This window comes from Esox lucius, chromosome 19, assembly GCF_011004845.1.
Source record: "Esox lucius isolate fEsoLuc1 chromosome 19, fEsoLuc1.pri, whole genome shotgun sequence".
NCBI lineage: Eukaryota > Metazoa > Chordata > Actinopteri > Esociformes > Esocidae > Esox > Esox lucius.
The window spans coordinates 31,073,603-31,094,106 of record NC_047587.1 but is presented as its reverse complement, the minus strand read 5'-3'; the positions used below and the strand labels follow the sequence as shown (position 1 = coordinate 31,094,106).

General features: G+C 40.2%; 3 protein-coding genes across 5 annotated transcripts; all 3 read right to left on the bottom strand.

The window, feature by feature from the left end:
* Positions 1–591: 591 nt before the first annotated feature.
* On the bottom strand, positions 592–19,410 carry LOC114828689 (zinc finger and SCAN domain-containing protein 21-like). 3 transcript variants are annotated; one of them, XM_034288211.1, is made up of 3 exons: positions 19,193–19,410; positions 12,728–14,044; positions 592–707 (listed from the first exon to the last, which is right to left on the bottom strand). In XM_034288211.1, the coding sequence occupies exons 1-2, from the start codon at positions 19,350–19,352 to the stop codon at positions 13,056–13,058; spliced, it is 1,149 nt and encodes a 382-aa protein (XP_034144102.1). In that variant the 5' UTR covers positions 19,353–19,410; the 3' UTR covers positions 592–707; positions 12,728–13,055. The 3 variants fall into 3 exon arrangements, with proteins under 3 accessions (XP_034144102.1, XP_028971144.2, XP_028971143.2); XM_029115311.2 differs by lacking the exon at positions 592–707 and adding an exon at positions 12,374–12,463 and having other exon boundaries at positions 13,005–14,044; XM_029115310.2 differs by lacking the exon at positions 592–707 and adding an exon at positions 12,376–12,463 and having other exon boundaries at positions 12,651–14,044.
* On the bottom strand, positions 702–7,832 carry LOC109616929 (zinc finger protein 2-like). Its single transcript, XM_034288210.1, has 4 exons — positions 7,571–7,832; positions 4,469–4,867; positions 1,046–2,009; positions 702–932 (listed from the first exon to the last, which is right to left on the bottom strand). The coding sequence occupies exons 1-4, from the start codon at positions 7,740–7,742 to the stop codon at positions 899–901; spliced, it is 1,569 nt and encodes a 522-aa protein (XP_034144101.1). The 5' UTR covers positions 7,743–7,832; the 3' UTR covers positions 702–898.
* Positions 11,193–12,642, bottom strand: LOC105029404 (zinc finger protein 774-like). The gene has a single exon (XM_029115309.2). The coding sequence runs from the start codon at positions 12,501–12,503 to the stop codon at positions 11,313–11,315; it is 1,191 nt and encodes a 396-aa protein (XP_028971142.2). The 5' UTR covers positions 12,504–12,642; the 3' UTR covers positions 11,193–11,312.
* Positions 19,411–20,504: the final 1,094 nt, after the last annotated feature.

The window sequence follows — 20,504 nt, the reverse complement described above, 5'->3', positions numbered from 1 at the left end:
TTTGTATGTGTTTGAATGTGTTAAAATAATGAACCCATGTGATGAAATTATTTGCCACACACTTTACAACAGGAAGTAGCATTCATTTGACTGGGTGATTGCAGGAGAGATAAATGTGAGGATGTCCAAACCGTAGTATTAATATGTGAGACTTGTCCTTTTAACATATTTGTTCTCTTTGATTGGACCTGATTAAAATGTTTCTCCGTACTACCTACAACCCCCATTTCACTCTGAGCTGCAGAACATTCTGGATTTACTATGGTGGGGTGTTGAGGGACACTGGTTGGTTCGGATTCTCTGTAGTCCTCTACATCAGGTTCTGTTTTGATCTGTTCAGTTGTAGTACTGGGTAGTGGGTCTCTGACACCTTTATCTTCCTTGTGGGCTTCATAAAAATATGAGGGCTTAGTTGGGTCCTCATTATGGTTACTTTGTACAAAGGCAGGAGTAGAGTCACTGTTATCTTCCTCCAGCCCTTGAAGCTGCTCTTCCTCTTGACTGCTCCAGATTTCCTCCAGTTCTTTTTTAATCTGCGTGGACTCTGGGTCCTCCTGTCCATGACTGGGTCTCCACTCCAGTTCACTGTGCTGCTGCTCAGGGGGAAGCTCTGCTTCTGAGACAGAGATATTGAACTGCTGGAGGTCTAGAGGAAGAGATGAAATGTCAATATGTATAATATTGACAAGACATCAAAACAAAAACAACTTTCCTCAGATCACACAATGTCATGTTTTCACCAAGTGACTGTTGTTAATGGAACTTTTTTAGGAGTTTTGAAATATATTGCGTATTGCAATCAGTGCATGTAAATAGTCTCTAACCCATGACTCCTCAAAGTTCCCACCTATCCCTTGTCACAGATGACAATGATTTCTATTGTCTGCAGTGTGGTTCATCACGTATCTATGGATGTCCAAGCAGGTTGATGTCTGTGCCACGAACAGAAGAGAAATACAATATGATAACTGAAATTCTATGTACATTTTCACATCATTGCTGGAGCTGAATCATTTTCCACAGACTGTAATGCGATTATTTATACACTCTGTGTGTTCTCCTGTGTTTCTTTAGATGTCCACTACGAGCGAATGATTTGCCACAATCAGAGCAGCAAAATGGCTTCTCTCCTGTGTGAATCCTGATGTGAATTTTTAGATCACCGCCAGTGATGAATTCCCTGCAACAGAAAGGACATCTATATGGCTTCTCTCCAGTGTGAATCCTCATGTGGGTTTTTAAAGATCCATTCTGAGTGAAGAATTTACCACAGAAATTACAAGAATTCCTAGCTGCAATGTGAAATTGGAGGTGATCTTTCATACTTTCTGTGGACTCGATATTCTTCCCACACACTCCACAGAGTTTTTCGTTATCCTTTGTATGTATTTCAACGTGTTTAAATAATGAACCCATTTGACGAAAAGCCTTGCCACACACTTTACAACAGGGAGTAGCATTCATTTGACTGGGTGATTGCAGGAGAGATAAATCTGAGGATTTGGAACCCGTAGTATTAATATGTGAGACTTGTCCTTTTAACATATTTGTTCTCTTTGATTGGACCTGATCAAAATGTTTCTCCATACTACCTACAACCCCCATTTCACTCTGAGCTGCAGAACATTCTGGATTTACTATGGTGGGGTGTTGAGGGACACTGGTTGGTTCTGATTCTCTGTAGTCCTCTACATCAGCTTCTATTTTGATCTGTTCAGTTGTAGTACTGACACTTTTATTTTCCTTCGGAGCTTCATAAAAATATGAGGGCTTAGTTGGGTCCTCATAATGGTTACTTTGTACAAAGGCAGGAGTAGAGTCACTGTTATCTTCCTCCAGCCCTTGAAGCTGCTCTTCCTCTTGACTGCTCCAGATTTCCTCCAATTCTTTTTTAATCTGCGTGGACTCTGGGTCCTCCTGTCCATGACTGGGTCTCCACTCCAGTTCACTGTGCTGCTGCTCAGGGGGAAGCTCTGCTTCTGAGACAGAGATATTGAGCTGCTGGAGGTCTGGAGGAAGAGATGAAACAGAGATGTCAATATTATACACATTGACAAGACCAAAACAAAAACACAACTTCGGTGTCATCTTATAAACAAGGAGGCGGGCCCTCAGTAGCTCAGAAATCCACTAAGTGCTCTCTGTTAACAAGTAGTGAGGAGTTATTTGATTCAAGCAGTCGTATCTTATCCACCCTAAACTACTGTCCTGAGGATTGTCAAAAAAGAATCCTGTATCTCAAAATATTAGGAAAAAAAAAATATTACAATAAAGAAATGTCAACCTCGGAAGATCTCTATTTAGAGAATTAACTCAAAACACTGCAAAAGTTTCCTAAGTATTTTAATTGATGCACTTAATACTTGGTCGGGGCTACTTTTGCACCAATTACTGCATCAATGCGGCGTGGCATGGAAGCAATCAGCCCGTGGCACTGCTGAGGTGTTATAGAAGCCCAGGTTGCTTTGATAGCAGCCTTCAGCTCATCTGTGTTGTTGGGTCTGGTGTATCTCATTTCCCTTTTGACAATACCCCATAGATTCTCTATGGGGTTCAGGTCAGGTGAGTTGGCTGGCCAATCAAGCACAGTAATGCCATGGGCAGCAAAACAGTTACCAGTCGTTTTGGCACTGTCCTGCTGGAAAAGGAAATTGGCATCCCCATAAAGCTTGTCAGCAGATGAAGAATTAAGTGCTCTAAAATCTCATGGTAGACGCCTGCATTGACTCTGGATTTAATAAAATACAGTGGACCAACATCAGCAGATGACATGGCACCCTAAATCATCACTGACTGTGGAAACTTTACACTGGACATCAAGCAACTTTGATTCTGTGCCTCTCCACACTTCCTCCAGACTCTGGGACCTTGATTTCCAAATGAAATGCAAAATGTACCTTCATCTCAAGAAAGGACTTTGGACCACTGAGCAACGGTCCAGTTCTTTTTCTCCTTCGCCCAGATTAGACGCTTCTGACATTGTCTCTGGTTCAGGAATGGCTTGACACTAGGAATGTGACACTTGTAGCCCATTTCCTGGACACATCTGTGTGTGGTGGCTCTTGATGCACTGACTCCAACCTCAGTCCACTCCTTGTGAAGCTTCCCCAAGTTCTTTGCTTGACAATCCTCAAGGCTGCAGTCATTCCTGTTGCTTGTGCACCTTTTCCTACCACACTTTTCCCTTCCAGTCAACTTTCCATGAATATACTTTGATACAGCACTCTGCGAACAGCCAGCCCTTTCCGCAATGACCTTCTGTGGCTTACCCTCCTCGTGGAGGGTTTCAATGAGGGTCTTCTGGACAACTGTCTACTCAGCAGTCTTCCCCATGATTGTGGTTGTGTGTACTGAAGGCTCAGGAAGTTAATTAGCTGATAAGAGCTCCTCTCAGGTTGACATTTCTGTATTGTAAATTCTGTGTCCTAATATTTTGAGTTACTGTATTTTTGATTTCCATGAGGTGTAAGCCGTAATCATCAAGATAGAAACACTACTTGCACATCCTTACATTGCATGAAATCCATGATCAACCAAGCATTAGTGTTTCGGGATTAAGACCAACAATATAATGTCCAGAAACAATATAGTAATTAGCTGATTAAGACCAACAATATAATGTCCAGAATCAATACAGTATGATATTCTAATATTTTGAGATGCACCTGTAAATAGTCTCTACCCCATGACTCCTCAAAGTTCCCACATTTCCCATGTAACAGATGACAATGATTTCTATTGTCTGCAGTGTGGTTCATCACGTATCTATGGATGTCCAAGCAGGTTGATGTGCTACAATCAGAAGAGTATTACAATATGATAACTGAAATTCTATGTACATTTTCACATCATTGCTGGAGCAGAATCATAATTCACAGACTGTAATAGGATTATTTATCCACTGTGTGTGTTCTCCTGTGTTTCTTTAGATGTCCACTCCGAGTGAATGATTTGCCACAATCAGGGCAGCAAAATGGCCTCTCTCCTGTGAATCCTGATGTGATTTTTTAGATCACCGCCACTGATAAATCCTTTGCAACAGTAAGGACATCTATGTGGCTTCTCTCCAGTGTGAGTCCTCATGTGGGTTTTTAAAGTTCCATTCTGAGTGAAGAATTTACCACAGAAATTACAACTAAACCTAGCCGCAATGTGCATTTGAAGGTGATCTTTCATACTTTCTGTGGACAGAAACATTTTCTACAAGAACCACAATTACCTTTTTTATCCTTTGTATGAGTTTGCATGTGTTTAAATAATGAACCCATGTAATGAAAGGACTTGCCACACACCATACCACAACAGGAAGTAGCACTAAATTGACTGGGTGATTTCAGGAGAGAAAAATGTGAGGATTTCCAATCCATAGTATTAATTTGTGAGCTTTGTCCTTTTATCATCTTTGTTCTCTTTGATTTGACTTGCTTAAAATGTAACAGATCTCCATTCTCCATACCACATACATTACCTTTTTCCCTGGAAGCTGCAGAATATTCTGGATTGACTACGGTGAGGGTATGGGGGACATGGGTTGGTTCTGCTTCCCTGTAGTCCTCTCCATCAGGGTTTGTGTTTATTTGGTCTGTTGTAGTAATGGGTAGTGGGTCTCTGTCTCCATTTCCTTCCGTCTGAGCTCGATAGAGATGTGAGGACTTAGTATTGTCCTCATAATGGTCACTTATTACAAAAACAGGAGTACAGTCATCTTCCTCCAGCCCTTGAAATTGCTCTTCCTCTGGACATCTCTGGAGTTCCTCTTTAATTTGCCTGGGCTCTGGGTCCTCCAGCCCATGAATGGGGCTCCACTCCAGCCCCCTGTGTTGCTGCTGCTCAGGGGGAAACTCTGAGATAGTGAGCTGCTGGAGTTCTGGAGAAAAAGATAATGTAGCTTAGTCCATGAAATCCATAATCAAACAAGCGTTAGCATTTCGGAATTAAGATCAACAATATAATGTCCAGAATTAATACAGTACTTAACCAATATACGATTTTAATGTGTCCCTTGCTATCAAATAAGCTTTAAAACACAGTTATAACCAGGCTTTTATCCCCAAGAGCAGATGCAACAACTGCGGTTTACTTGTGAAATGTCTCGTGTGAATACATGAACTACAATGCCACCCTCATTGGAAAGGCAGAAACTGGGATACCCTGGATAAAACGCGGTTGTTTTAGCGAGGCACATTCAATCGGCCGATTGACAAGTATTCTTTCTAAATAAAGTTTCTGGAAATGGTCATGTAATTATTTAAAACGTTTTTTGCGGACAGCCAAAGCAGTGCCGGGAAAGGAGAGCGAATGTTAGTGACTTGTTAAATAGCGTCATGCTTAGGAACAAAACAGGTCTGCGTTCCACTTCTGCATCAGTCAAAACGCATTATGCATTATTATTCCTAAATAATAGGAAGCCTAAAATAAAATGGTTCTGGTGGATATTAGGATTTGATCAGGATAGACAAACACTTCGCGGTCATCACGTTTCTCTCGTCTTTTCACTTGACAAAAAAGTCAGTTATCGTTAGTGATGGCCATTCGATTCTTCATTACCGTTCTTCTAGCAGCAGGATATTATGCTAGCAGTGCCAACTCAGATTTTCTTTTTCAAAATAAAAGCCACCATTGAAATATATAAGTTCATATAGACAATCTTGTCTGTACATTTTATGTTTAAATGTCCGTTCCAATTATATTCTTTTTCACAGACTAGATTTTTAACTATACTGCCTTATACATTTCAATTATGGCTTTTATTGTGATAAAGAAAATCTGAGTGCTACCAGCATAATATCCTGCTGCAAAAATAATGCTAATGAAGCCTCGATTGGCCATCACTAGTAATACTGATAGATATTGTATCTATGTTTTCTAGTTTCTTCATACCTGTAATGCTGTGACTTAACACTGCTCGTTTACTACACCATAGTCACAATGCAAGTTCGCCTTAGTGACACCTAGTGGGTATATTCCGTAAGACTGAGTCAGAGGTGTAAAAAGTACAAAGTAAAAGTACTCAACTGGGTTCGGCTGTGTTCACCACTTATGGGAAGTATCTAATTAAGATCTAAATAACCAGGTAAAGGGAGTTAAAAACTAACTAGTGATCAATTAAATAAAAAGGAAGAGTGTAAATTATCAAATAAGGACACTGATGAGTTATGAACTCTGTTTACATGGTCATTTAACCCTTGTAACTTCCCAAAACTGGTGAACACAGCCGAGTACTTCTACTTTGTACTTTTTACACCCCTGGACTGAGTAGGAGTCGGTATGACAGTCGGGTGTATGGACATAGCCTGTACTAGCAGTTCATAAATAGTCGTTACTGAATTCAAGTCTCCACGCTGTTCCACAATGCAGAAACATTACAATAACGAAACATTAACAAGCTATCTATGGAACGAGTTAAATAGCCATTCATGTTAATAGTAAAGATCCTAAGGCCAACAGAATAGCCAGTAAACGAAACAAAGTATGACGAGTGCGACATCTGACAGATATTCAGACATTCAAAGCTCAATAGCTCGATTCCGACTCACGTTTCAATGTGGCAGAAGACATTTATGGAGTAATAGTAGGCATTCTAGACATAACCAATGAACATCTCAAGGGAGAGTCAACAAAGTGCATCATCAACATTTTCGAATCTCAAAAGCTCTTTTATTACACCTGTAAACCTCAAACCAATGTTTAACTGTTCAGAAAGAAAGGGAAATTGGCTTCTCTTTATATATTGCTTGTTAATATAGATTTGTATATATTTTTCTATGAACACATGAAAACGAAATGTACAGTTTAGAATGACAATAGGTGTCGGACTACATGACCTAGATGCTTCAAATCAATGTGGTATATTTCAGAGGGATTGGCCACACATTGCACAGCCTTTGCTTTCCCAGTTACACACCTGAAACATTTTATGTATTTAATTCAATTCAATAGTTTTCTCAACATGTGACTGAGACAATGTTAATGCTAAATTATTTCCTACATGCAGGTGCATGTTGCACAGCCTTTTGTTTTCCAAAATATAACTCACGATATTTCTAAAAATACTTATATGACAAAATCACTTGGAAATTCAACACCTCCCTGATCACATTCTATTCGTCAGAGGGAAAAATAGAACAGTGAAGTGTATTTTGTATTTTATTTTCTATATTTACAAAACAATCTAGCAATATATGAAGAGCAGGCCTCTTCTCTTAATATCTGAATAGTTAAACATTGGTTTGAGGTTTATAGGTGTAGTTGCTGAGATTAGAAAATGTGGATGATGCACCTTGTTGACGCTCCCTTACAACCTAAGTCCGTTGTGTAGAATTCCTGCAATTCCGCCAAACATTTCCCCTGCCATTCTAAAACGTGGATCGGAATCAAGAACAAAATCAGTGCAATGTAGTACAATCTTGTTCTTTCATAACGAAACTAACCCGGGGACTGATTCTTCAAGTATCATTTAAGTTGCAATGGCTATTAATGCTTTCTCCAAAACAAATGTAGTACATCTCACATGGAGCTTGTGTTCTATAAAGGGAAGTTTCAAATGAAAAGACGCTATAACATACTTTACCTGCTCTGTGTAGCTTTATCGTCGGTTGAAGAACAATGTCAAGCAGACTCTGTAAACGGACAAGTTCTTCCTGATATTCTGATATCGTTTTTTCAACGACCCCGAATATCTCCTCGGCAGCAGCTGTTAATCTCTCGTTGAGAAAAGCTCTCAGTAAATGTATTTTCGACATGTTTGGATAATGCAATGTATAGAACCTAGCTTGATGGCAATGTTTATATTACTTGTGGCGGCGACCCATTAGGATTTAGCGTGAGCGAAGAAAAAGGCATCCGGTTTCACAGTAAAACAATTGCAATCAGATGTGCACATTTTGCTGCATCGCCACCTGCTGGAAAGGACTAGAAATTACCTTTTTTCATAACGAATAGTCCTAAACACAGCAAAGGGGCACCTGATAACATCAAATACAAATAATTATGGTCAAGTAATGTGCCTTAAAAAAAATTACACTTGATTTGGCAGTCATGCTTTAGATGCATTCAGCACTGATATGATTAAATAAACATGTAAAATATTTCAATGTCTTTAACATGTCAGAGTTGTACAATGGATGCTGTCAGAGGAAAGAGAGGAGTTCAAGACACTATACAATAAACAGGTTATCAATTTTTATTCTGTGATAACTTACATATTTTGGAGGGAAAAAAACATTCAGAAAGATAATTTGTTATGAATTGGTTCACTTCAGAAATTAAACCATGTGTCTAAATGTTGATCTAAATATGTAAGACAATATAATAAAGAATGTAATTTCCCCTAAACATGGTTTATGACATCTGACTCATTTAAAATGTGCAGTGAATCCTCTGTTCATGTCAACACTTGGTGAAAGGCATATAACACACGTTGTGGTAAAATACCAACATGAAAACCAATGTAATGAGAAATACACTCACCTAAAGGATTATTAGGAACACCATACTAATACTGTGTTTGACCCCCTTTCGCCTTCAGAACTGCCTTAATTCTACATGGCATTGATTCAACAAGGTGCTGAAAGCATTCTTTAGAAATGTTGGCCCATATTGATAGGATAGCTGCTTGCAGTTGATGGAGATTTGTGGGATGCACATCCAGGGCACGAAGCTCCCGTTCCACCACATCCCAAAGATGCTCTATTGGGTTGAGATCTGGTGACTGTGGGGGCCATTTCAGTACAGTGAACTCATTGTCAGGTTCAAGAAACCAATTTGAAATGATTTTAGCTTTGTGACATGGTGCATTATCCTGCTGGAAATAGCCATCAGAGGATGGGTACATGGTGGTCATAAAGGGATGGACATGGTCAGAAACAATGCTCAGGTAGGCCGTGGCATTTAAACGATGCCCAATTGGCACTAAGGGGCCTAAAGTGTGTCAAGAAAACATCCCCCACACCATTACACCACCACCACCAGCCTGCACAGTGGTAACAAGGCATGATGGATCCATGTTCTCATTCTGTTTACGCCAAATTCTGACTCTACCATCTGAATGTCTCAACAGAAATCGAGACTCATCAGACCAGGCAACATTCTTCCAGTCTTCAACTGTCCAATTTGGTGAGCTCGTGCAAATTGTAGCCTCTTTCTCCTATTTGTAGTGGAGATGAGTGTTACCCGGTGGGGTCTTCTGCTGTTGTAGCCCATCCGCCTCAAGGTTGTGTGTGTTCTGGCTTCACAAATGCTTTGCTGCATACCTCGGTTGTAACGAGTGGTTATTTCAGTCAAAGTTGCTCTTCTATCAGCTTGAATCAGTCGGCCCATTCTCCTCTGACCTCTAGCATCAACAAGGCATTTTCGCCCACAGGACTGCCGCATACTGGATGTTTTTCCCTTTTCACACCATTCTTTGTAAACCCTAGAAATGGTTGTGTGTGAAAATCCCAGTAACTGAGCAGATTGTGAAATACTCAGACCGGCCCATCTGGCACCAACAACCATGCAACGCTCAAAATTGCTTAAATCACCTTTCTTTCCCATTCTGACATTCAGTTTGGAGTTCGGGAGATTGTCTTGACCAGGACCACACCCCTAAATGCACTGAAGCAACTGCCATGTGTTTGGTTGATTAGATAATTGCATTAATGAGATATTGAACAGGTGTTCCTAATAATCCTTTAGGTGAGTGTATTTCCACATATTAACTAGACAAAAACATGATTGTTATTTTGAAAAATACCACATATTGCAATAATTTCATCTAAATCGGCTCTACCCTGAGTCCTAATGTGTATCTCAAACGTACTGTTCCCTGTATGGATCATCATAATATTCTTCAAAAATACATCACAGTTGACAATAATATCTATTGTCTGCTGTGTGGGTCATCATGTATCTATGGGTTTCCAAGAGGGTTGATTCCTGTCCAAAAGTTAATAAACAATATACATGCTCTCTGTGATTTAAAATGTATATTTTCATATACAGTATCTCACAAGTGAGTACACCACTCACATTTGCTGTCCCTTCAAAATAACACAACACACAGCCATTAATGTCTAAACCGATGGTAACAAAAGTGAGTACAGCCCTAAGTGAAAATGTCCAAATTGGGCCCAAAGTGTCAATATTTTGAGTGGCCACCAATCTTTTCCAGCACTGCCTTAACCCTCTTGGTTCACCAGAGCTTCACAGGTTGCCACTGGAATGACGACATCACAGAGCTGATGGATGTTAGAGACCTTGCGCTCCACCCCCTTCCAAATGAGGATGCCCCACAGATGAACTGTAGCTCCCCAGTGCCGGCAGCACTCATGCAGCCCCAGACCATGACACTCCCACCACCATGCTTGACTGTAGGCAAGACACACTTGTCTTTGTACTCCTCACCTGGTTGCCGCCACACAAGCTTGACACCATCTGAACCAAATTATTTTATCTTGGTCTCATCAGACCACAGGACATGGTTCCAGTAATCCATCTCCTTAGTCTGCTTGTCTTCAGCAAACAGTTTGTGGGCTTTCTTTTGCATCATCTTTAGACGAGGCTTCTTTCTGGGACGACAGCCATGCAGACCAATTTGAATCAGTGTGGTCGTATGGTCTGAGCACTGACAGGCTGACCTCCCACCCCTTCAACCTCGGCAGCAATGCTGGCAGCACTCATACGTCTATTTACCAAAGACAACCTCTGGATATGACGCTGTGCACGTGCACTCAACTTCTTTGGTCGAGACCTGTTCTGAGTGGAACCTGTCCTGTTAAACCGCTGTATGGTCTTGGCCACCGTGCTGCAGCTCAGTTTCAAGATCTTGGCAATCTTCTTATAGCCTAGGCCATCATTACGTAGAGCAACAATAATCAGTGAGTTCTTTGCCATGAGGTGCCATGTTGAACTTCCAGTGACCAGTATGAGGGAGTGTGAGAGCAATAACACCAAATTTTTACACACCTGCTCCCCATTCACACCTGGGACCTTGTAACACTAACGAGTCACATGACACTGGGGAGGGAAAATGGCTAATTGGGCCTAATTTGGACATTTTCACTTAGGGGTGTACTTACTTTTATTGCCAGCAGTTTAGACATTAATGGCTGTGTGTTGAGTTATTTTGAGGGGACAGCAAATTTACACTGTTATACAAGCTGTACACTCACTACTTTACATTGGAGCAAAGTGTAATTTCTTCAGTGTTGTCACATGAAAAGATAAAATAAAATATTTGCAAAAATGTGAGCGGTGTACTCACTTTTGTGAGATACTGTATTTCCTAGAGTTTAATTAAGAGTTGAATGTATAAAAATAAGCCTGCTTTGAAATTATTTCTCCACTGTGTGAGTCGCCATGTGATTTTTCAGATGTCCACTCCGTGTGAATGATTTGCCGCATTCAGGACAGCAAAATGGCTTCTCTCCCGTGTGAATCCTGGTGTGTTTTGTTAGATTGCTACTATTGCTGAATTCTCTACCACAATCAGTGCACTGAAACGGTTTCTCTCCTGTGTGGCTCCTCATGTGGGATTTTAGACTTCCACTCTGGTTGAATCCTTTGCCACAATGACAACAACAATAGGGCTTCTCCCCTGTGTGAATCCTCATGTGCCTTTTCAGATTACCACTTTGCTTGAAACACGTACGACAAACAGGGCAAGACAAATATTTCTCCCTAGTGTGGCTCCTCAGGTGCATAAGCAATGTACTGTTCTTGCTGAACCATTGACCGCATACATGACAACAAAACATAGCTGCAGTGTGAGTTGGGGTGGGGGCTTCCATATTTGTTGCAGGATGAAATGTATTTCCACAAACACCACCTTCTCTTTCCTTTGTATGTGTTTGAACGTGTTTAAATAATGAACCCATGTGATGAAATGACTTGCCACACACTTTACAACAGGAAGTAGCATTCATTTGACTGGGTGATTTCAGGAGAGATAAATCTGAGCATTTGGAACCCGTAGTATTAATATGTGAGACTTGTCCTTTTAACATATTTGTTCTCTTTGACTGGACCTGATTAAAATGTTTCTCCGTACTACCTACAACCCCCATTTCACTCTGAGCTGCAGAACATTCTGGATTTACTATGGTGGGGTGTTGAGGGACACTGGTTGGTTCGGATTCTCTGTAGTCCTCTACATCAGGTTCTGTTTTGATCTGTTCAGTTGTAGTACTGGGTAGTGGGTCTCTGACACCTTTATCTTCCTTGTGGGCTTCATAAAAATATGAGGGCTTAGTTGGGTCCTCATAATGGTTATTTTGTACAAAGGCAGGAGTAGAGTCACTGTTATCTTCCTCCAGCCCTTGAAGCTGCTCTTCCTCTTGACTGCTCCAGATTTCCTCCAGTTCTTTTTTAATCTGCGTGGACTCTGGGTCCTCCTGTCCATGACTGGGTCTCCACTCCAGTTCACTGTGCTGCTGCTCAGGGGGAAGCTCTGCTTCTGAGACAGAGATATTGAACTGCTGGAGGTCTGGAGGAAGAGATGAAACAGAAAAGTCAATATTATACATATTGACAAGACATCAAAACAAAAACACAACTTCGGTGTCATCTTATAAACAAGGAGGCGGGCCCTCGGTTGCTCAGAAATCCACTAAGAGCTCTCTGTAAACAAGTAGTGAGGAGTTATTCTATTTAAACAGTCGTATCTTATTCACCCTAAACTACTGTCCTGGGGATTGTCTCCTTTCACAGTGAACTTTACAATGTGACTCTCCATCTTCTGTCTCCAGACCTTTCCTCAGATCACACAATGTCATGTTTTCACCAAGTGACTGTTGTTAATGGAACTTTTTTAGGAGTTTTGAAATATACTGCGTATTGCAATCAGTGCATGTAAATAGTCTCTACCCCATGACTCCTCAAAGTTCCCACCTATCCCTTGTCACAGATGACAATGATTTCTATTGTCTGCAGTGTGGTTCATCACGTATCTATGGATGTCCAAGCAGGTTGATGTCTGTGCCACAATCAGAAGAGAAATACAATATGACAACTAAAATTCTATGTACTTTTTCACATCATTCCTGGAGCTGAATCATTTTCCACAGACTGTAATAGGATTATTTATCCACTGTGTGTGTTCTCCTGTGTCTCTTTAGATGTCCACTCCGAGTGAATGATTTGCCACAATCAGGGCAGCAAAATGGCTTTTCTCCCGTGTGAATCCTGATGTGATTTTTTAGATCACCGCCAGTGATGAATTCCCAGCAACAGTAGGGACATCTATATGGCTTCTCTCCAGTGTGAATCCTCATGTGGGTTTTTAATGTTCCATTCTGAGTGAAGAATTTACCACAGAAATTACAACAAAACCTAGCTGCAATGTGAGTTTGGAGGTGATCTTTCATACTTTCTGTGGACTCCATATTCTTCCCACACACTCCACAGAGTTTTTCTTTTTCCTTTGTATGTATTTGAATGTGTTTAAATAATGAACCCATTTGATGAAATGACTTTCCACACACTTTACAACAGGGAGTAGCATTCATTTGACTGGGTGATTTCAGGAGAAATAAATCTGAGGATTTGGAACCCGTAGTATTAATATGTGAGACTTGTCCTTTTAACATATTTGTTCTCTTTGATTGGACCTGATCAAAATGTTTCTCCATACTACCTACAACCCCCATTTCACTCTGAGCTGCAGAACATTCTGGATTTACTATGGTGGGGTGTTGAGGGACACTGGTTGGTTCGGATTCTCTGTAGTCCTCTACATCAGGTTCTGTTTTGATCTGTTCAGTTGTAGTACTGGGTAGTGGGTCTCTGACACCTTTATCTTCCTTGTGGGCTTCATAAAAATATGAGGGCTTAGTTGGGTCCTCATAATGGTTACTTTGTACAAAGGCAGGAGTAGAGTCACTGTTATCTTCCTCCAGCCCTTGAAGCTGCTCTTCCTCTTGACTGCTCCAGATTTCCTCCAGTTCTTTTTTAATCTGCGTGGACTCTGGGTCCTCCTGTCCATGACTGGGTCTCCACTCCAGTTCACTGTGCTGCTGCTCAGGGGGAAGCTCTGCTTCTGAGACAGAGATATTGAGCTGCTGGAGGTCTGGAGGAAGAGATGAAACAGAAACTTAATGAAATGTAAACCCACAGCCTGACCGGTTCGTCCGCAAAAAGGCCAAAAAAAAAATGTATCCTGAAAACTCCACAAATGTAAATTATATTGAGCATTGCTACAATGTCATATTATTACGGCAGACTGTGTAGTCAATACAACTGCGAACTCAGGAAAAACAAGCTGAGTCAATTACTCCAGAAAAAAAAAGTGTTTCTCAGTTTGGAGAAGTTAGAGCCCTGATGCGATACCCACTATAAATGAACTGAGACAGTGGCTGACTCATCTTCACGTTCAAATATACTGTTGTGTTTTGTTTTACAGAACCAAAGATAATAATTGGGCTTAGATACAATTATCAAAACGATTCCAATCATGTTTGAAATGATGTTGTACCCACCAAGGTGTTAAAAAATTTATAAATACAATATTTGTCTTTAGGGGGGTGGGTGTCCAGCCATAGGAGAAAATACATTATCTACCTGTAAACCATCTACACCAGCAGACATTCCCTATCTGTAAACCATCTACACCAGCAGACATTCCTTATCTGTAAACCATATATATTTGCATCATCAACTTTTATATGCACACCTACACTCCCACCTCATTCAGACACACCTGCAAAAAAAAAAACTGTTTTGGACAGCACCAACCACAGCACCGCAATACGCAGTAGGAACCGGGACACTCAACCGGAGACAAATATATTAGGATGTGAATTGATGGTGTGCCACACTCAAGAGGGTTAGTCTGCATGAACTAGCTTGTATCTCATTTCCCTCAGACATCACAGGCCAGCAAAGCAGTGTTCCTCCTCATTAAAATATTTTATGAGACTTTATTAGGCTGCTGCCATCATTTGTCACATTATTAGTAAAGATGAGTAAGCCCAGAGGAGGCCATGCGTGCCCATGCCATGACACTATTTCCACCATGCTCACAGATGAGGTGGTAAATGTTTTATTAAATTCTTATTTCTGCTTCTGGTGCTGATCGGACATTTGCGTCTTGCAATGAAGCCTTTCTAATTCCGCTGCCAAAGTCCTCTGGAAACAGTAGATTGTGACATTTTCTTCCCAGCATTCCGGAAGTTGTTGGTGATTTTTACACAGCCCTGGTCAATTTTGTCATCAACTGCTGTTGTTTTCCCTTGGCCGACCGTTTTGTTTGCTGATTGCTGAAGACATTAGTGATTTCTTTCTTTTTCAGGACCCTGCAAACTGTGTACTATTATGTCTACTGAAACACAGACACCAAAGGCAAAAGAATAGGATTGAACTGAGAATACACATTCTCAGTTCTTTCATGCATGAATAATCAATGCAACAGGAAACACCTGATCAATTAGAAATACCTGTGAGCCAAATGTCCCAATACTTATGATCACATAAAATGGTGGCCTGGAACTAGGGGTCGACCGATATGATTTTTTCAGGGCCGATTCCGATACTGATTATAAGTGATCATGGAGAACAATGACCAATATTTGGAGCTGATATATATTTTTTTACTGTAATATAAAATAATAGAAAACAGAACAGTTTAAACATATTTTGAAGAATAAAGTACAGGGGAGCTCCTAGCAGCATTTCTTGGAAACTTAAATTTCATATAGATGAAAATAATTAACTAAATAGCTTCCCAAATCAGGTAAATTTTACTCTTTACAATCTTTGTCAGGGTTCTTTCCTGTAAAAATGAATGACTAAAGTACAAAACCGATTCCAAAAAAATTGGGACACTGTACAAATTGTGAGTAAAAAAGGAATGGAATAATTTACAAATCTCATAAACTTATATTTAATTCACAATAGAATATAGATAACATATCGAATGTTGAAAGTGAGACATTTTGTAATGTCATGCCAAATATTGGTTCATTTTGGATTTCATGAGAGCTACACATTTCAAAAAAGTTGGGACAGGTAGCAATAAGAGGCTGGAAAAGTTAAATGTACAGATAAGGAACAGCTGGAGGACCAATTTGCAACTTATAATGTCAATTGGCAACATGATTGGGTATAAAAAGAGCCTCTCAGAGTGGCAGTGTCTCTCAGAAGTCAAAATGGGCAGAGGATCACCAATTCCCCCAATGCTGCGGCGAAAAATAGTGGAGCAATATCAGAAAGGAGTTTCTCAGAGAAAAATTGCAAAGAGTTTGAAGTTATCATCATCTACAGTGCAAAATATCATCCAAAGATTCAGAGAATCTGGAACAATCTCTGTGCGTAAGGGTCAAGGCCGGAAAACCAGACTGGATGCCCGTGATCTTCGGGCCCTCAGACGGCACTGCATCACTTACAGGAATGATACTGTAATGGAAATCACCACATGGGCTCAGGAATACTTCCAGAAAACATTGTCGGTGACCACAATCTACCGTGCCATTCGCCGTTGCCGGCTAAAACTCTATAGGTCAAAAAAGAAGCCATATCTAAACAGGATCCAGAAGCGCAGGCGTTTTCTCTGGGCCAAGGATCATTTAAAATGGACTGTGGCAAAGTGGAAAAGTGTTCTGTGGTCAGACAAATCAAAATTTGAAGTTCATTTTGGAAAGCTGAGACACTATGTCATCCGGACTAAATAGGACAAGGACAACCCAAGTTGTTATCAGCGCTCAGTTCAGAAGCCTGCATCTCTGATGGTATGGGATTGCATGAGTGCGTGTGGCATGGGCAGCCTACACATCTGGAAAGGGACCATCAATGCTGACAGTTATATCCAAGTTCTAGAACAACATATGCTCCCATCCATAGGGAAAACCTTGCATTTTCGAAATGACAATGCCAGACCACATACTGCATCAATTACAATGTCATGGCAGCATAGAAGAAGGATCCGGGTACTGAAATGGCCAGCCTGCAGGCCAGATCTTTCACCCATTGAAAACATTTGGCGCATCATAAAGAGGAAGGTGCGAAAAAGAAGACCTAAGACAGTTGAGCAACTAGAAGCCTGTATTAGACAAGAATGGGACAACATTTCTATTCATAAACTTGAGCAACTTGTCTCCTCAGTCCCCAGATGTTTGCAGTCTGTTATAACAATAAGAGGGGATGCCACACAGTGGTAAACACGACCTTGTCCCAACTTATTTGAGATGTGTTGATGCCATGAAATTTAAAATCAACGTATTTTTCCCTTGAAGTGATACATTTTCTCAGTTTAAACATTTGATATGTCATCTATGTTGTATTCTGGATAAAATACTGAAATTTGAAACTTGCACATCATTGCATTCTGTTTTTATTCACAATTGTACAGTGTCCCAACTTTTTTGGAATCCGGTTCGTAAAACGTTTCTGTAACTTTTCTGTGGTGTAGCCATTGGCAATGAAAGGGGTTTAAAAAGAGAAAGTTAAGAGGGTCCAAGAACTAAAATATGCTTACATTATCAGAGCACAAAAATGCTTCACTTATTACAGCACAAAAACATTGGAAATCCTTTGTGTGTAATTTTGGTTCCAATTCTATGAACGTAATAAATTAACATCATAACAGGGAACCAAACAGCATTATTATTGGGTGGAGTATTTTTACAATTGCGTCATGCTTAGAGTTTGACCAGCCTTGGTATAAGTGACATGCAAGAATTAACGTTATGTCAGGTTTTCTGCTAGTCAGCTGACCAAATTAACAGTAAACATAAAAACGTGTTTAAGTTACACTAGCTATCGCAGTCAAGTAACGCTAATTAATTCAAGACGCAAAGTTAGCTACTGGTGTAACATGCACGTTCATGTAGTTTGCTAGGTAGCCAGTATAGTAAAGTGCAAACGATAGGCAACAGAATTTCCTCACAACGGAGGTGAGATCTTTAACATTAACAAAATGTATGTTAATTTTGCTAAACCTAGCTACCATCAAGTAAAAGCATTCAAAAGCAAATACGGGCGCGTATTCTGTTATTTATTGTTACAGTACCATATTAAGAATGTTAGCCATCTAGTTGCATTCGCACTGACATTGTTGCAAAAAAATATCACTGTATAAATAAACTCAAACATCAGCGTTAGCTATATTTTACTGCAACAAAAGTGCATTAGGCAGGGACGTTTGCATATCAGATGTGCCTATTTATCATGTTTGTCTTATTAAACGAGGGGTTTGAGGGGGCTTATTACATTTCTGTCCGTTTTTCTGCTAGTAGCTACATCAAAACACTAGTTCAGACATTTTCGGTGGAGTAATGTTGGTCCACAAAAAATAAACAGGGTATTTTCATCATAAGAAAAAGATCACAATGAGGGTAATGTTTGTTGTATCTTCAGTTTAGATTATTGTGATGTTTAAAGCAACGTCAGCATTCTTACCTCTCGTCTCAGCCATACATCTCTCTGCGTTCTTCTTTCCCACATATCTCTCACAAATATGTTATACACTGTTAATTGGCTATTTACTTGTGATGTATAACCAATCTGATAATTCTGCAGGCGGGACATTTAGCAATACAAGCAGAAACCATTCAGAGAGATGCCAGAGAAGCACATTTAAAAGTATTATCTATATATTAGGCAGTTATATCAGACAAATGAACGATTCCGATTATTGTAAATAGTATGAATATCGGATCCAATTATCGGCCAGGCTGACAATCGGTCGACCCCTAGCTGGAACACTGACAGTGCTGTTATTGTCAGGTGGTTTTAAACATATAAAAGTGTTCAAACGGACAGAAATAAAAGGTGACAAAAGTACCAAAAGTATCCTGGCTGCAGGGGGCAGACAGTACATGTCAATCATAACCAAAGAATCCAAGTCACCTGCCATGAAGTCTGAAATAGGACTATTCTCACCACAACAAGCCACCCCCAAACTGTAAATTAAACAGATGCACTACCTCTGAACTCAATCTCTGTTCATCTCTCTACACAGGCTACCTTTACATTTAACCCATGTGCATGATATATTCACCATACCATTCATACACTCTGTAGCGCCTCATCTATAAAATCAAAGTGCACTTAGTGTAGATTTTGTATATTCTATCTCTAAATGGTGTTTACCAAGTCAAATTCGGAGTGTGTAAATGTACTTGCCGAATGAAAGGTGATTCTATGTCAATCAACATGTCATCCTATCCTAGTGTTAATTGATAAGAGAACAAGTCTTTAACTGATTAAGGCATACACTCACCCTTAATTTCAGGTTGAAGAACAATGTCGAGCCGCCTCTGGAGACGGAACACTTCATCCTGATACTCGGCTACCGTTTTTTCAACAACTCCGAATATTTCCTCAGCGGCAGCTGTTAACCTCTCGCTCAAAAAAACCCTCAATAACTGTATTTTCGACATTTTTATATTATGCAAGCCTATTAGTTATTTCTACTGCGTTGTTCTCATTACATCACAAACGAAAACATCCGGGTGTAACAAAAATGTGACTCCCGGTGACTTCTCGTTCGCGCACGATTAAAAACAAATTGCATTATCGCCACCTGCTGGACTGGCATGAAAATGAGATACTGTAACAATCGTTTTCATTTTTAGGGCACAATAAAATGTTATATAAAATGTTGCCGTCATAATCATATAAATATTAGAGCCTAAATTAAATGCAACAGGGTGCGACCAGATATTTGGTGGAACTGGTTTTCAACCCGTTTTTTAGATGATTCCAAGGACTTTGTCAATTAGTGTAACAGATTAATTTAATAGATAAAATGTATACAATTGCAAGTATCAAAGATAGCTGCTCTCCAATAAGTTGAGGTTGCCAGAGCAAGCAGCCATGAGGAAAAAGCAAGCAGAGAGTGTTTTGGAAAATTTCCCAGCAATTACCCAAAATGTGGATTTGGGAGATTATTTACGGCCACTTTGCCCATTACATTAGCAGTGGACACATTACAATCCATGCTTTCCTGGGTAGTGTCTGTTTAAATCATCTACAAAGTCAAAAACACTAATGCTTTAAATTTGGACAGGGGTATTTGCAAATACTCATGCAAATACCCCTGCAAATACCTCCACAAATACCCCTGCAAATACCCCAGCAAATACCCACCAAATACCCCTGCAAATACCCAAACAAATGCCCCTGCAAATACCCCAGCACATACCACTGCAAATACCCCTCCAAAATACACCAGCAAACACCTCAGCAAATACCCCAGCGAATACCCATGCAAATACCTCTACAACTAATAGTATTAAAATTGCATCCTATAGGCCACATACAGAACATGTGATATGATTCATTTGATGCAAAGGATATACACTCACCTAAAGGATTATTAGGAACACCATAATAATACTGTGTTTGACCCCCTTTCGCCTTCAAAACTGCCTTAATTCTATGTGGCATTGATTCAACAAGGTGCTGAAAGCATTCTTTAGAAATGTTGGCCCATATTGATAGGATAGCATCTTGCAGTTGATGGAGATTTGTGGGATGCACATCCAGGGCACGAAGCTCCCGTTCCACCACATCCCAAAGATGCTCTATTG

Bases quoted from the DNA above. Each gene is read 5' to 3' on its own strand.
- LOC109616929 (XM_034288210.1), bottom strand. From the start codon at position 7,742: ATGTCGAAAATACATTTACTGAGAGCTTTTCTCAACGAGAGATTAACA. The intron at 4,868-7,570 runs GTAAAGTATGTT...CTTTTTCTCCAG, and splicing joins GATAAAGCTACACAGAGCAG to AACTCCAGCAGCTCACTATC. The intron at 933-1,045 runs GTATAAATAATC...TTCGTGGCACAG, and splicing joins CACAGGAGAACACACAGAGT to ACATCAACCTGCTTGGACAT.
- LOC105029404 (XM_029115309.2), bottom strand. From the start codon at position 12,503: ATGTATAATATTGACTTTTCTGTTTCATCTCTTCCTCCAGACCTCCAG.
- LOC114828689 (XM_034288211.1), bottom strand. From the start codon at position 19,352: ATGTCGAAAATACAGTTATTGAGGGTTTTTTTGAGCGAGAGGTTAACA. The intron at 14,045-19,192 runs GTGAGTGTATGC...CTCTTCCTCCAG, and splicing joins TCTTCAACCTGAAATTAAGG to ACCTCCAGCAGCTCAATATC.